Source organism: Oncorhynchus masou, chromosome 12 (genome assembly GCF_036934945.1).
Source record: "Oncorhynchus masou masou isolate Uvic2021 chromosome 12, UVic_Omas_1.1, whole genome shotgun sequence".
Taxonomy (NCBI): Eukaryota; Metazoa; Chordata; class Actinopteri; order Salmoniformes; family Salmonidae; genus Oncorhynchus; species Oncorhynchus masou.
In genome coordinates this window covers 27,266,719-27,282,576 of record NC_088223.1, presented here as the reverse complement: position 1 = coordinate 27,282,576, position 15,858 = coordinate 27,266,719, and the positions used below count along the sequence as shown (strand labels likewise).

General features: G+C 49.5%; 1 protein-coding gene across 1 annotated transcript in view; it reads left to right on the top strand.

Moving 5' to 3' along the window:
• Positions 1 to 15,858, top strand: part of LOC135549787 (retinoic acid receptor alpha-A-like) — a 133,700-nt gene that overhangs the window by 70,198 nt on the left and 47,644 nt on the right. Inside the window, exon 4 of the mRNA XM_064980083.1 lies at positions 13,230 to 13,390. Coding sequence (XP_064836155.1) covers positions 13,230 to 13,390 — 161 coding nt within the window. The remainder of the gene's footprint in view (positions 1 to 13,229; positions 13,391 to 15,858) is intronic.

Genomic DNA, 15,858 nt, shown 5'->3' with positions numbered 1-15,858 from the left:
GCAGTGGTACTATAACGGCCAGCAGTGGTACTGTATCCGTCCAGCAGTGGTACTGTATCCAGCCAGCAGTAGTAATGTATCCGTCCAGCAGTGGTACTGTATCCAACCAGCAGTGGTATTGTATCCGACCAGCAGTGGTACTGTATCCAGCCAGCAGTGGTGCTGTATCTGCCCAGCAGTGGTACTGTATCCAGCCAGCAGTGGTATTGTATCTGCCCAGTAGTGGTACTGTATCTGGCCAGCAGTGGTACTGTATCTGTCCAGCAGTGTTACTGTATCCAGCCAGCAGTGGTACTGTATCTGTCCAGCAGTGGTACTGTATCCAACCAGCAGTGGTATTGTATCCAACCAGCAGTGGTATTGTATCTGTCCAGCAGTGGTACTGTATCCAGCCAGCAGTGGTGCTGTATCTGCCCAGCAGTGGTACTGTATCCAGCCAGCAGTGGTATTGTATCTGCCCAGTAGTGGTACTGTATCTGCCCAGTAGTGGTACTGTATCTGACCAGCAGTGGTATTGTATCTGTCCAGCAGTGGTACTGTATCTGTCCAGCAGTGTTACTGTATCCAGCCAGCAGTGGTATTGTATCTGCCCAGCAGTGGTACGATAACAGCCAGCAGTGGTACTGTATCCAACCAGCAGTGGTATTGTATCCGACCAGCAGTGGTACTGTATCCAGCCAGCAGTGGTGCTGTATATGCCCAGCAGTGGTACTGTATCCAGCCAGCAGTGGTATTGTATCTGCCCAGTAATGGTACTGTATCTGGCCAGCAGGGGTATTGTATCTGTCCAGCAGTGGTACTGTATCTGTCCAGCAGTGTTACTGTATCCAGCCAGCAGTGGTACTGTATCTGTCCAGCAGTGGTACTGTATCCAACCAGCAGTGGTACTGTATCTTGCCAGCATTGGTATTGTATCTGTCCAGCAGTGGTACTGTAATGTCCAGCAGTGGTACTGTATCCAGCTAGCAGGGGTACTGTAACGGTCAGCAGTGGTACTTTATCCAGCCAGCAGTGGTATTGTATCTGGCCATCAGTGGTACTGTATCCAGCCAGCAGTGGTATTGTATCTGCCCAGATGTGGTACTGTATCCGGCCAGCAGAGGTACTGTATCGGACCAGCAGTGGTACTGTATCTGCCCAGCAGTGGTACTGTAACGGCCAGCAGTGGTACTGTATACGGCCAGCAGTGATACTGCATATGGCCAGCAGTGTTACTGTATCCGGCCAGCAGTGGTACTGTATCTGCCCAGCAGTGGTACTGTATCCAGCCAGCAGTGGTATTGTATCTGCCCAGTAGTGGTACTGTATCTGCCCAGTAGTGTTACTGTATCTGTCCAGCAGTGGTACTGTATCTGCCCAGTAGTGGTACTGTATCTGGCCAGCAGTGGTATTGTATCTGTCCAGCAGTGGTACTGTATCTGTCTAGCAGTGTTACTGTATCCATCCAGCAGTGGTACTGTATCTGTCCAGCAGTGGTACATTGGTATTGTATCTTTCCAGCAGTGGTACTGTATCTGTCCAGCAGTGTTACTGTATCCAGCCAGCAGTGGTACCGTATCTGGCCAGCAGTGGTATTGTATCTGTCCAGCAGTGGTTCTGTATCCAGCCAGCAGTGGTACTATAACGGCCAGCAGTGGTATTGTATCTGTCCAGCAGTGGTACTGTATCCAGCCAGCAGTGGTACTGTATCCAGCCAGCAGTGGTACTTTAACGGCCAGCAGTGGTACTGTATCCAGCCAGCAGTGGTACTGTATCCAGCCAGCAGTGGTATTGTATCTGCCCAGCAGTGGTACTATAACAGCCAGCAGTGGTACTGTATCCGTCCAGCAGTGGTACTGTATCCAGCCAGCAGTAGTAATGTATCCGTCCAGCAGTGGTACTGTATCCAACCAGCAGTGGTACTGTATCCAGCCAGCAGTGGTATTGTATCTGCCCAGCAGTGGTACTATAACGGCCAGCAGTGGTACTGTATCCGTCCAGCAGTGGTACTGTATCCAGCCAACAGGAGTAATGTATCCGTCCAGCACTGGTACTGTATCCAACCAGCAGTGGTATTGTATCCGACCAGCAGTGGTACTGTATCCAGCCAGCAGTGGTACTGTATCTGGCCAGCAGTGGTATTGTATCTGTCCAGCAGTGTTACTGTATCTGTCCAGCAGTGTTACTGTACCCAGCCAGCAGTGGTACTGTATCTGTCCAGCAGTGGTACTGTATCTGGCCAGCATTGGTATTGTATCTGTCCAGCAGTGGTACTGTATCTGCCCAGCATTGGTACCGAATCCAGCCAGCAGTGGTACTGTAATGTCCAGCAGTGGTGCTGTATCCAGCTAGCAGTGGTACTGCATACGGCCAGCAGTGTTACTGTATCCGGCCAGCAGTGGTATTGTATCTGTCCAGCAGTGGTACTGTATCTGCCCAGCAGTGGTACTGTATATGGCCAGCAGTGGTACTGTATACGGCCAGCAGTGGTACTGCATACGGCCAGCAGTGTTACTGTATCTGTCCAGCAGTGGTACTGTATCTGGCCAGCAGTGGTATTGTATCTGTCCAGCAGTGGTACTGAATCCAGCCAGCAGTGGTACTGTATCTGCCCAGCAGTGGTACTGTATCCATCCAGCAGTGGTACTGTAACGGTCAGCAGTGGTACTGTATCCAGCCAGCAGTGGTATTGTATCTGGCCAGCAGTGGTACTGTATCCAGCCAGCAGTGGTATTGAATCTGCCCAGCGGTGGTACTGTATCCAGCCAGCAGTGGTACTGCCTACGGCCAGCAGTGGTACCTCATACGGCCAGCAGTGGTACTGCATACGGCCAGCAGTGGTACTGTATACGGACAGCAGTGGTACTGCATAAGGCCAGCAGCGATACTGAATACGGCCAGCAGTGGGTCTGTATACGGCCAGTAGTGGTACTACATATGGCCAGCAGTGGTACTGCATACGGCCAGCAGTGGTACTGTATACGGCCAGCAGTGGTACTGCATAAGGCCAGCAGCGGTACTGAATACGGCCAGCAGTGGTGCTGTATACGGCCAGTAGTGGTACTGCATACGGCCAGCAGTGGTACTGCATACGGCCAGCAGTGGTACTGCATATGGCCGGCAGGGGTACTGTATACATCCAGTAGTGGTACTGTATCTGCGCAGCAATCCAGCCAGTAGTGGTATTGTATCTGCCCAGTAGTGGTACTGTATCTGCCCAGAAGTGGTACTGTATCTGCCCAGCATTGGTACTGTATCCAGTCAGCAGTGGTACTGTAACGGCCAGCAGTGGTACTGTATCCAGCCAGCAGTGGTATTGTATCTGCCCAGTAGTGGTACTGTATCTGGCCAGCAGTGGTACTGTATCTGTCCAGCAGTGTTACTGTATCCAGCCAGCAGTGGTACTGTATCTGTCCAGCAGTGGTACTGTATCCAACCAGCAGTGGTATTGTATCCAACCAGCAGTGGTATTGTATCTGTCCAGCAGTGGTACTGTATCCAGCCAGCAGTGGTGCTGTATCTGCCCAGCAGTGGTACTGTATCCAGCCAGCAGTGGTATTGTATCTGCCCAGTAGTGGTACTGTATCTGCCCAGTAGTGGTACTGTATCTGACCAGCAGTGGTATTGTATCTGTCCAGCAGTGGTACTGTATCTGTCCAGCAGTGTTACTGTATCCAGCCAGCAGTGGTATTGTATCTGCCCAGCAGTGGTACGATAACAGCCAGCAGTGGTACTGTATCCAACCAGCAGTGGTATTGTATCCGACCAGCAGTGGTACTGTATCCAGCCAGCAGTGGTGCTGTATATGCCCAGCAGTGGTACTGTATCCAGCCAGCAGTGGTATTGTATCTGCCCAGTAATGGTACTGTATCTGGCCAGCAGGGGTATTGTATCTGTCCAGCAGTGGTACTGTATCTGTCCAGCAGTGTTACTGTATCCAGCCAGCAGTGGTACTGTATCTGTCCAGCAGTGGTACTGTATCCAACCAGCAGTGGTACTGTATCTTGCCAGCATTGGTATTGTATCTGTCCAGCAGTGGTACTGTAATGTCCAGCAGTGGTACTGTATCCAGCTAGCAGGGGTACTGTAACGGTCAGCAGTGGTACTTTATCCAGCCAGCAGTGGTATTGTATCTGGCCATCAGTGGTACTGTATCCAGCCAGCAGTGGTATTGTATCTGCCCAGATGTGGTACTGTATCCGGCCAGCAGAGGTACTGTATCGGACCAGCAGTGGTACTGTATCTGCCCAGCAGTGGTACTGTAACGGCCAGCAGTGGTACTGTATACGGCCAGCAGTGATACTGCATACGGCCAGCAGTGTTACTGTATCCGGCCAGCAGTGGTACTGTATCTGCCCAGCAGTGGTACTGTATCCAGCCAGCAGTGGTATTGTATCTGCCCAGTAGTGGTACTGTATCTGCCCAGTAGTGTTACTGTATCTGTCCAGCAGTGGTACTGTATCTGCCCAGTAGTGGTACTGTATCTGGCCAGCAGTGGTATTGTATCTGTCCAGCAGTGGTACTGTATCTGTCTAGCAGTGTTACTGTATCCATCCAGCAGTGGTACTGTATCTGTCCAGCAGTGGTACATTGGTATTGTATCTTTCCAGCAGTGGTACTGTATCTGTCCAGCAGTGTTACTGTATCCAGCCAGCAGTGGTACCGTATCTGGCCAGCAGTGGTATTGTATCTGTCCAGCAGTGGTTCTGTATCCAGCCAGCAGTGGTACTATAACGGCCAGCAGTGGTATTGTATCTGTCCAGCAGTGGTACTGTATCCAGCCAGCAGTGGTACTGTATCCAGCCAGCAGTGGTACTTTAACGGCCAGCAGTGGTACTGTATCCAGCCAGCAGTGGTACTGTATCCAGCCAGCAGTGGTATTGTATCTGCCCAGCAGTGGTACTATAACAGCCAGCAGTGGTACTGTATCCGTCCAGCAGTGGTACTGTATCCAGCCAGCAGTAGTAATGTATCCGTCCAGCAGTGGTACTGTATCCAACCAGCAGTGGTACTGTATCCAGCCAGCAGTGGTATTGTATCTGCCCAGCAGTGGTACTATAACGGCCAGCAGTGGTACTGTATCCGTCCAGCAGTGGTACTGTATCCAGCCAACAGGAGTAATGTATCCGTCCAGCACTGGTACTGTATCCAACCAGCAGTGGTATTGTATCCGACCAGCAGTGGTACTGTATCCAGCCAGCAGTGGTACTGTATCTGGCCAGCAGTGGTATTGTATCTGTCCAGCAGTGTTACTGTATCTGTCCAGCAGTGTTACTGTACCCAGCCAGCAGTGGTACTGTATCTGTCCAGCAGTGGTACTGTATCTGGCCAGCATTGGTATTGTATCTGTCCAGCAGTGGTACTGTATCTGCCCAGCATTGGTACCGAATCCAGCCAGCAGTGGTACTGTAATGTCCAGCAGTGGTGCTGTATCCAGCTAGCAGTGGTACTGCATACGGCCAGCAGTGTTACTGTATCCGGCCAGCAGTGGTATTGTATCTGTCCAGCAGTGGTACTGTATCTGCCCAGCAGTGGTACTGTATATGGCCAGCAGTGGTACTGTATACGGCCAGCAGTGGTACTGCATACGGCCAGCAGTGTTACTGTATCTGTCCAGCAGTGGTACTGTATCTGGCCAGCAGTGGTATTGTATCTGTCCAGCAGTGGTACTGAATCCAGCCAGCAGTGGTACTGTATCTGCCCAGCAGTGGTACTGTATCCATCCAGCAGTGGTACTGTAACGGTCAGCAGTGGTACTGTATCCAGCCAGCAGTGGTATTGTATCTGGCCAGCAGTGGTACTGTATCCAGCCAGCAGTGGTATTGAATCTGCCCAGCGGTGGTACTGTATCCAGCCAGCAGTGGTACTGCCTACGGCCAGCAGTGGTACCTCATACGGCCAGCAGTGGTACTGCATACGGCCAGCAGTGGTACTGTATACGGACAGCAGTGGTACTGCATAAGGCCAGCAGCGATACTGAATACGGCCAGCAGTGGGTCTGTATACGGCCAGTAGTGGTACTACATATGGCCAGCAGTGGTACTGCATACGGCCAGCAGTGGTACTGTATACGGCCAGCAGTGGTACTGCATAAGGCCAGCAGCGGTACTGAATACGGCCAGCAGTGGTGCTGTATACGGCCAGTAGTGGTACTGCATACGGCCAGCAGTGGTACTGCATACGGCCAGCAGTGGTACTGCATATGGCCGGCAGGGGTACTGTATACATCCAGTAGTGGTACTGTATCTGCGCAGCAATCCAGCCAGTAGTGGTATTGTATCTGCCCAGTAGTGGTACTGTATCTGCCCAGAAGTGGTACTGTATCTGCCCAGCATTGGTACTGTATCCAGTCAGCAGTGGTACTGTAACGGCCAGCAGTGGTGCTGTATCTGTCCAGCAGTGGTACTGTATCCAGCCAGCAGTGATATTGTATCTGTCCAGCAGTAGTACTGTATCCAGCCAGCATTGGTATTGTAACTGCCCAGCAGTGGTACTGTATCCAGCCAGCAGTGGTACTGTAACGGCCAGCAGTGGTACTGTATCCAGCCAGCAGTGGTATTGTATCTGCCCAGTAGTGGTACTGCATACGGCCAGCAGTGGTACTGCATACGGCCAGCAGGGGTACTGTATACGGCCAGTAGTGGTACTGTATCTGCCCAGCAGTGGTACTGTCCACAACCAGCAATGGTACTGACTTTGGCCAGCAGTGGTACTGAATACGGCCAGCAGTGGTACTGCATATGGCCAGCAGGGGTACTGTATACATCCAGTAGTGGTACTGTATCTGCGCAGCAATCCAGCCAGTAGTGGTATTTTATCTGCCCAGTAGTGGTACTGTATCTGCCCAGAAGTGGTACTGTATCTGCCCAGCATTGGTACTGTATCCAGTCAGCAGTGGTACTTTAACGGCCAGCAGTGGTGCTGTATCTGTCCAGCAGTGGTACTGTATCCAGCCAGCAGTGATATTGTATCTGTCCAGCAGTGGTACTGTATCCAGCCAGCATTGGTATTGTATCTGCCCAGCAGTGGTACTGTATCCAGCCAGCAGTGGTACTGTAACGGCCAGCAGTGGTACTGTATACGGCCAGCAGGGGTACTGTATACGGCCAGTAGTGGTACTGTATCTGCCCAGCAGTGGTACTGTACACGACCAGCAGTGGTACTGAATTTGGCCAGCAGTGGTACTGCTTACGGGCAGCAGTGGTGCTGCTTATGGCCAGCAGTGGTATTGTATACGGCTAGTAGTGGTACGGTATCCGGGCAGCAGTTGTACTGTCTCTGTCCAGCAGTGTTACTGTATCCAGCCAGCAGTGGTACTGTATCTGTCCAGCAGTGGTACTGTATCTGGCCAGCAGTGGTATTGTTTCTGTCCAGCAGTGGTACTGTATCTGTCCAGCAGTGGTATTGTATCTGCCCAGCGGTGGTACTATAACGGCCAGCAGTGGTACTGTATCCGTCCAGCAGTGGTACTGTATCCAACCAGCAGTGGTATTGTATCTGACCAGCAGTGGTACTGTATACGGCCAGCAGTGGTACTGCATAAGGCCAGCAGCGGTACTGAATACGGCCAGCAGTGGTGCTGTATACGGCCAGTAGTGGTACTGCATAAGGCCAGCAGCGGTACTGAATACGGCCAGCAGTGGTGCTGTATACGGCCAGTAGTGGTACTGCATTCGGCCAGCAGTGGTACTGTATACGGCCAGTAGTGGTACTGAATACGCCCAGTGGTGGTACTGTATCCAGCCAGTAGTGGTACTGCCTACGGCCAGCAGTGGTACTGCATACGGCCAGTAGTGGTGCTGCATACGGCCAGCAGTGGTACTGAATACGGCCAGCAGTGGTACTGCATATGGCCAGCAGGGGTACTGTATACATCCAGTAGTGGTACTGTATCTGCGCAGCAATCCAGCCAGTAGTGGTATTGTATCTGCCCAGTAGTGGTACTGTATCTGCCCAGAAGTGGTACTGTGTCTGCCCAGCATTGGTACTGTATCCAGTCAGCAGTGGTACTTTAACGGCCAGCAGTGGTGCTGTATCTGTCCAGCAGTGGTACTGTATCCAGCCAGCAGTGGTACTGTATCCAGCCAGCATTGGTATTGTATCTGCCCAGCAGTGGTACTGTATCTGCCCAGCAGTGGTACTGTATATGGCCAGCAGTGGTACTGTATACGGCCAGCAGTGGTACTGCATACGGACAGCAGTGTTACTGTATCCGGCCAGCAGTGGTACTGTATCTGCCCAGCAGTGGTACTGTATCTGCCCAGTAGTGGTACTGTATCTGGCCAGCAGTAGTATTGTATCTGTCCAGCAGTGGTACTGTATCTGTCCAGCAGTGTTACTGTATCCAGCCAGCAGTGGTACTGTATCCAACCGGCAGTGGTATTGTATCCGACCAGCAGTGGTATTGTATCTGTCCAGCATTGGTACTGTATCCAGCCAGCAGTGGTGCTGTATCTGCCCAGCAGTGGTACTGTATCCAGCCAGCAGTGGTATTGTATCTGCCCAGTAGTGGTACTGTATCTGCCCAGTAGTGGTACTGTATCTGGCCAGCAGTGGTATTGTATCTGTCCAGCAGTGGTACTGTATCTGTCCAGCAGTGGTACTGTAGCTGGCCAGTATTGGTACTGTATCTGCCCAGCATTGGTACTGAATCCAGCGAGCAGTGGTACTGTAATGTCCAGCAGTGGTACTGTATCCAGCCTGCAGTGGTACTGTAACGGTCAGCAGTGGTACTGTATCCAGCCAGCAATGGTATTGTATCTGGCCAGCCATGGTACTGTATCCAGCCAGCAGTGGTATTGAATTTGCCCAGCGGTGGTACTGTATCCAACCAGCAGTGGTACTGCCTACGGCCAGCAGTGGTACTGCATACAGCCAGCAGTGGTACTGCATACGGCCAGCAGCGGTACTGCATACGGCCAGCAGTGGTACTGCATACGGCCAGCAGTGGTACTGTATACGGCCAGTAGTGGTACTGCACGGCTCCTTTCCCAGCCTCGGACGCGTCCACCTCCACTATGAACGCCAAAGAGGGATCTGGATGGGCCAGCACGGGAGCGAAGGGTACAGGGCCCTCAGGTGACCAAAGCCCTGTCCGCCTCAGCCGACCACTGCAAACATTCATAAACCCATATGGCATGACGAGGTACTCATAATGCCCTGAGGTCGTATTGAACACCATCTTCCACTCGTCTCCCTCCCGGATGCGCACCAGGTTGTAAGCGCTCCTGAGATCTAGTTTGGTGAAGAAGCGCGTCCCGTGCATTGACTCAATTGCAGTGCCGATAAGAGGTAGCGGGTAACTGTACCGCACAGTGATCTGATTTAGGCCTCGGTAGTCAATACACAGGCGCAGACCTCCCTCCTTCTTCTTCACAAAAAAGAAACTCGAGGAGGTGGGTGAAGTGGAGGACCGAACATACCCCTGACACAGAGATTCGGAGACATATGTTTCCATAGCCGCCGTCTCCGCCTGTGACAGGATACACGTGACTCCTGGGAAGTGTGGCGTCTACCAGGAGATCTATCACACAATCGCCCCGTCGATGGGGTGGTAATTGAGAGAGCCAAATCTGCATATTTGGGGAGAATGCATATGGTGGAGACCTGGTCTGGACTTTCCACCGTAGTAGCACCAACGGAAACCCCTAAACACCTCCCCGAGCACTCTCACGACCACCCCGTGAGAGCCCTCCGTTGCCATGAAATGGTGGAGTCATGACGAGCTAACCAGGGCACGCCTAGTACCACGGGAAACGCAGGAGAGTCAATGAGGAAGAGACTGATTCTCTCCTCGTGACCCCCCTGCGTCACCATGCCCAGGGGAATGGTAGCCACCCTAATCAACCCGGACCCTAATGGTCGACTGTCCAGAGCGTGAACTGGGAAAGGCCTAACCACTGGAACAATAGGGATCCCTAACCTATGGGCCGATGCTCTGTCGATAAAATTCCCAGCTGCGCCTGAATCGACGAGCGCCTTATACTGGGAATGCGGGGAAAACTCAGGAAAGTGAACATGCACAAACAGGTGTACAATAGAGGGCTCTGGATGAGAGTGGTGCAGGCTCACCTGGGGCGACGCCAGAGTGTCCTGCCTGCTGCCTCGACCCCTAGAGGAACCAACCCAGCACCAACCAGCAGTGTGACTTCTGCGGCCACAGATGGTACACGTGAAAGCCCCTCCGGCCTCCCTGAGCGCAGCCCCTCCCAGCTCCATAGGCACCGGAGCGGTGGTGCTGGGAGGGGGAAACGACAGAGCCCTCTCTGGACGTCCACGGGTGACTGGATGGACAGGTCCACAAGCTGTTCGAAGGTGAGGGTGGTATCCCTGCAGGGCAAGTCCCGACGGACATCCTCGCACAGGCTGCGGCGGTAGTGGTCGATAAGGGCCCTGTCGTTCCATCCCGCTCCTGCGGCCAGGGTCCGAAATTCCAGGGCAAACTTCTGGGCGCTCCTCGTCCCCTGCCTCAGGTGGAAGAGACGTTCACCCGCCCTCCTACCCTCGGGCGGGTGGTCGAAGACTGCCCGGAAGCGGCTGGTTCACTCCTCGAAGTCGTCCAACGCAGCATCTCCTTCTCCCCACACGGCGTTTGCCCACCCCAGAGCTCTATTCATTCATTCCTGTGAGACGATACAACGATACAAGTAATATGTTTTAGTTATTTGACTAAACTTTAGTTACCCCCAGCTGACTTACCCCCATTCTGTCTTTCTGTCTCTCTCAGTGGAGCCTGCAGGGGGGAGAACAGCTCATAATAATGGCCAGAACAGAGCAAATGGAATGGCATCAAACACCTATAACAACATTGTGTTTGATGTATTTGATACCATTCCACTGATTCTGTTACCACGAGCCTGTTCTCCCCAATTAAAGTGCCACCAACCTCCTGTGGTCTCTCTCTTTCTTTCTCTGTCTCTCTCTCTGTGTTCCTGTCTCTCTATCTCGCCGTGTACATGGTTCAGTGGTTAGAGAGGTGGCCTTGATGTTGCTGTTTCTGTCGTGCTCTTTCATTGAATGAGAGAAGATAACGAAAGAAAAAGAACACCTCAAACTCATTTTTTCAGGATGCACGCACATACACGCACAAACACACGTTTGAGTAATCCCCACGGCCGCCACACATAAACACGGCATCACATGGAACTGCCCCCAGGGTTGTCAAGTTACTCTGAGACGAGGCAATGGTGGTCAGATGATGTGCCTCGGGCATCGTGTTGAGATATCTCTTGGCCAAATTACACACTGCCGTTCTGAAACCATAGCTGCCTTCCTTATACGCTGATGGTTTCTCCTTCTTTAATATTGTCCAGTGATGACACTAAGCTGACAGAGAAATACTGAGTGACAGAGCGTTTAACCATACTGTGAGCTTAACTACACAGTCGTCATGGTAAAAGATAGTTACTGCATGGACTCAGTCTCCTTGTCATAAGTGGTTCTGTATACCGTTGAAGTCGGAAGTTTACATACACTTAGGTTGGAGTCATTAAAACTCCTTTTTCAACCACTCCACACATTTCTTGATAACAAACTATAGTGTTGGCAAGTTCTGTTAGGACATCTACTTTGCGCATGACACAAGTCATTTTTCCAACAATTGTTTACAGACAGATTATTTCACTTATAATTCACATCACAATTCCAGTGGGTCAGAAGTTTACATACACTAAGTTGACTGTGCCTTTAAACAGCTTGGAAAACTCCAGAAAATTATGTCATGGCTCTAGAAGCTTCTGATAGGCTAATTGACATAATTTGAGTCAATTGGAGGTGTATCTGTGGATGTATTTCAAGGCCTACCTTTAAACTCAGTGCTTCTTTGATTGACATCATGGGAAAATCAAAACAAATCAGCCAAGACCTCAGAAATAAAATTGTAGACCTCCGCAAGTCTGGTTCATCCTTGGGAGCAATTTCCAAACGCCTGAAGGTACCACTTTCATCTGAACAAACAATAGTACGCAAGTCTAAACACCACGGGACCACGCATCCGTCATACCACTCAGGAAGGAGACGCATTCTGTCTCCTAGAGATGAACGTACTTTGGTGCGAAAAGTGCAAAACAATCTCAGAACAACAGCGAAGGACCTTGTGAAGATGCTTGAGGAAACAGGTACAAAAGTATCTATATCCACAGTAAAACAAGTCCTACGTTGACATAACTGAAAGGCCGCTCAGCAAGGAAGAAGCCACTGCTCCAAAACCACCACAAAAAGCCAGACTACGGTTTGCAACTGCACATGGGGTCAAAGATCATACTTTTTGGAGAAATGTCCTCTGGTCTGATGAAACAAAAATAGAACTGTTTGGCCATAATGACCATCGTTATGTTTGGAGGGAAAATGGGGAGGCTTGCAAGCAGAAGAACACCATCCCAACCGTGAATCACGGGGGTGGCAGCATCATGGTGTGGGGGTGCTTTGCTGCAGGAGGGACTGGTGCACTTCACAAAATAGATGGCATCATGAGGGGAGAAAATTATGTGGCTATATTGAAGCAACTTCTCAAGACATCAGTCAGGAAGTTAAATGTTCGTCGCAAATGACAACAAGCATACTTCCAAAGTTGTGGCAAAATGTCTTAAGGACAACAAAGTCAAGGTATTGGAGTGTCCATTCACAAAGCCCTGACCTCAAACCTATAGAACCTTTGTGGGCAGAACTGATAAAGAGTGTGCGAGTAAGGTGGCCTACACACCTGACTCAATTACTCAAGCTCTGTCAAAATTCACCCAACTTATTGTGGGAAGCTTGTAGAAGGCTACCCGAAACATTTGACCCATGTTAAACTATTTAAAGGCAATGCTACCTAATGCTAATTGTGTGTATATAAACGTCCGACCCACTGGGAATGTGATGAAAGAAATAAAAGCTTAAATGAATCATTTTCTCTGCTATTATTCTGACATTTCACATTCTTAAAATAAAGTGATGATCCGAATTGACCTAAAGCGGGTAATTTTTACGAGGATTAAATGTCAGGAATGGGGGAAAACTGAGTTTAAATGTTTTTGGCTAAGGTGTGTGTAAACTCCCGACTTCAACTGTATGCCATTCCAGACAACTCACATCTAACATCTCAGCTGTTCTGAATATCAGTGGCTCGCGAATACAGCCTAAAGCTAACACTGTGCTGAATGGTGGATATGTCCAAAATGTGCAGGATATATTTTAGGCTACAATTAACTGTTTATTGTTGACATTTTTTCATTTACCTTTTCTCATTCCTTCCTTTTCCCCTCTCTCAGCTGTCCGGAACGACCGCAATAAGAAGAAGAAGGAGAGTCCCAAACCAGAGCTGACAGAGAACTATGAGCTGAGTGCAGAACAAGAGGCCATCATAGAGAAGATACGCAAGGCTCATCAGGAAACCTTCCCATCGCTCTGCCAGCTGGGGAAATACACCACGGTTAGTACTGTAGCACACACACACACACAGAAGGAGAATAGAATAGACCAATACTACTGTACTGTATATTGTAATTTTCAGATCACAGAAATTCGTAACCCAACCCCTCAAGAAATTCACAGATTAACCCTGAGAGGTTGGAAGCCAGGGTCAGCCACTGTGCAGTTTAGAAGGGCACAACATCAGGAGATTAGCATGCACGAAGACACACTTGTATTTAGTTGTAGTTAATGCTCCAGGCACAGTTTGCATCAATGTCAGTGTAGTGAGGTCTGGCGAACTCACTATTGACAGATTATTGTCTACATGTCCCACTGACGCGCACCAAGAGCCTGTATCTCTCAGCCCTCTGTTGACAGAAGGCACTGTCTGTTTCATTTCTGTGATAGTGTACTTCTGACTGGCAGAGCCCTCAAAGGGAATCGATCCTATGTACTGTACTGCAAATCCCCCTCTAATGCAGTAGCCAGAACTCAATTATGAGATAAATCCTCGCTAACACAACTCAATAACCTCTCCTCTCTATGCACGTCAAGGAGGGTCGGATAGATTTTGAATGGAAATCAATGACAATCAGAGGAGGTTAGGACTCGTTTTTGTGGCAGGTGCTTCATGTCAACTGATGATCAATATCTGGAGAGTGTCATGAGAAGATAGACATTGTGCACTAGTCTTTAGAAAGCCTCAATAGGTTCCACAACTGAACAGTGCTCTTGTGTGTATGAGTGTGATATGTATTCTATTCTATTTTTTCTATTCTATTGTATTCTATATTATTCTCAAAAATCTCTATTACATTAACCTTCTGAGTATTATAAATACTATATAGACCAACTCCAACGATCATATGTCTTTTTGCAGATTCATAATGTATGTTCTACTACCAGGGGATCCAGAGTAGACCATCCATAATGTTAGTACCAGACCCTCTTGGTTAGAGACATCCATAATGTTAGTACCAGACCCTCTTGGTTAGAGACATCCATAGTGTTAGTACCAGACCCTCTTGGTTAGAGACATCCATAATGTTAGTACCAGACCCTCTTGGTTAGAGACATCCATAATGTTAGTACCAGACCCTCTTGGTTAGAGACATCCATAGTGTTAGTACCAGACCCTCTTGGTTAGAGACATCCATAATGTTAGTACCAGACCCTCTTGGTTAGAGACATCCATAGTGTTAGTACCAGACCCTCTTGGTTAGAGACATCCATAATGTTAGTACCAGACCCTCTTGGTTAGAGACATCCATAGTGTTAGTACCAGACCCTCTTGGTTAGAGACATCCATAGTGTTAGTTCAAGACCCTCTTGGTTAGAGACATCCATAGTGTTAGTTCCAGACCCTCTTGGTTAGAGACATCCATAGTGTTAGTACTAGACCCCCTTGGTTAGAGACATCCATAGTGTTAGTACCAGACCCTCTTTCTTAGAGACATCCATAATGTTAGTACCAGACCCTCTTGGTTAGAGACATCCATAGTGTTAGTACCAGACCCTCTTGGTTAGAGACATCCATAGTGTTAGTACCAGACCCTCTTGGTTAGAGACATTCATAATGTTAGTACCAGACCCTCTTGGTTAGAGACATCCATAGTGTTAGTACCAGACCCTCTTGGTTAGAGACATCCATAGTGTTAGTACCAGACCCTCTTGGTTAGAGACATCCATAGTGTTAGTACCAGACCCTCTTGGTTAAAGACATCCATAATGTTAGTACCAGACTCTCTTGGTTAGAGACATCCATAATGTTAGTACCAGACCCTCTTGGTTAGAGACATCCATAGTGTTAGTACCAGACCCTCTTGGTTAGAGACATCCATAGTGTTAGTACCAGACCCTCTTGGTTAGAGACATCCATAGTGTTAGTACCAGACCCTCTTGGTTAGAGACATCCATAGTGTTAGTACCAGACCCTCTTGGTTAGAGACATCCATAATGTTAGTACCAGACCCTCTTGGTTAGAGACATCCATAATGTTAGTACCAGACCCTCTTGGTTAGAGACATCCATAATGTTAGTACCAGAAACTCTTTCTTAGAGACATTCATAATGTTAGTACCAGACCATCTTGGTTAGAGACATCCATAGTGTTAGTACCAGACTCTCTTGGTTAGAGACATCCATAGTGTTAGTACCAGACCCTCTTGGTTAGAGACATCCATAGTGTTAGTACCAGACCCTCTTGGCTAGAGACATCCATAGCGTTAGTACCAGACCCTCTTGGCTAGAGACATCCATAGCGTTAGTACCAGACACTCTTGGCTGGAGACATCCATAGCGTCAGTACCAGACCCTCTTGGCTAGAGACATCCATAGTGTTAGTACCAGACCCTCTTGGCTAGAGACATCATTAGTGTTAGTACCAGACCCTCTTGCCTGGAGACATCCATAGTGTTAGTACCAGACCCTCTTGGCTAGAGACATCCATAGTGTTAGTACCAGACCCTCTTGGCTAGAGACATCCAT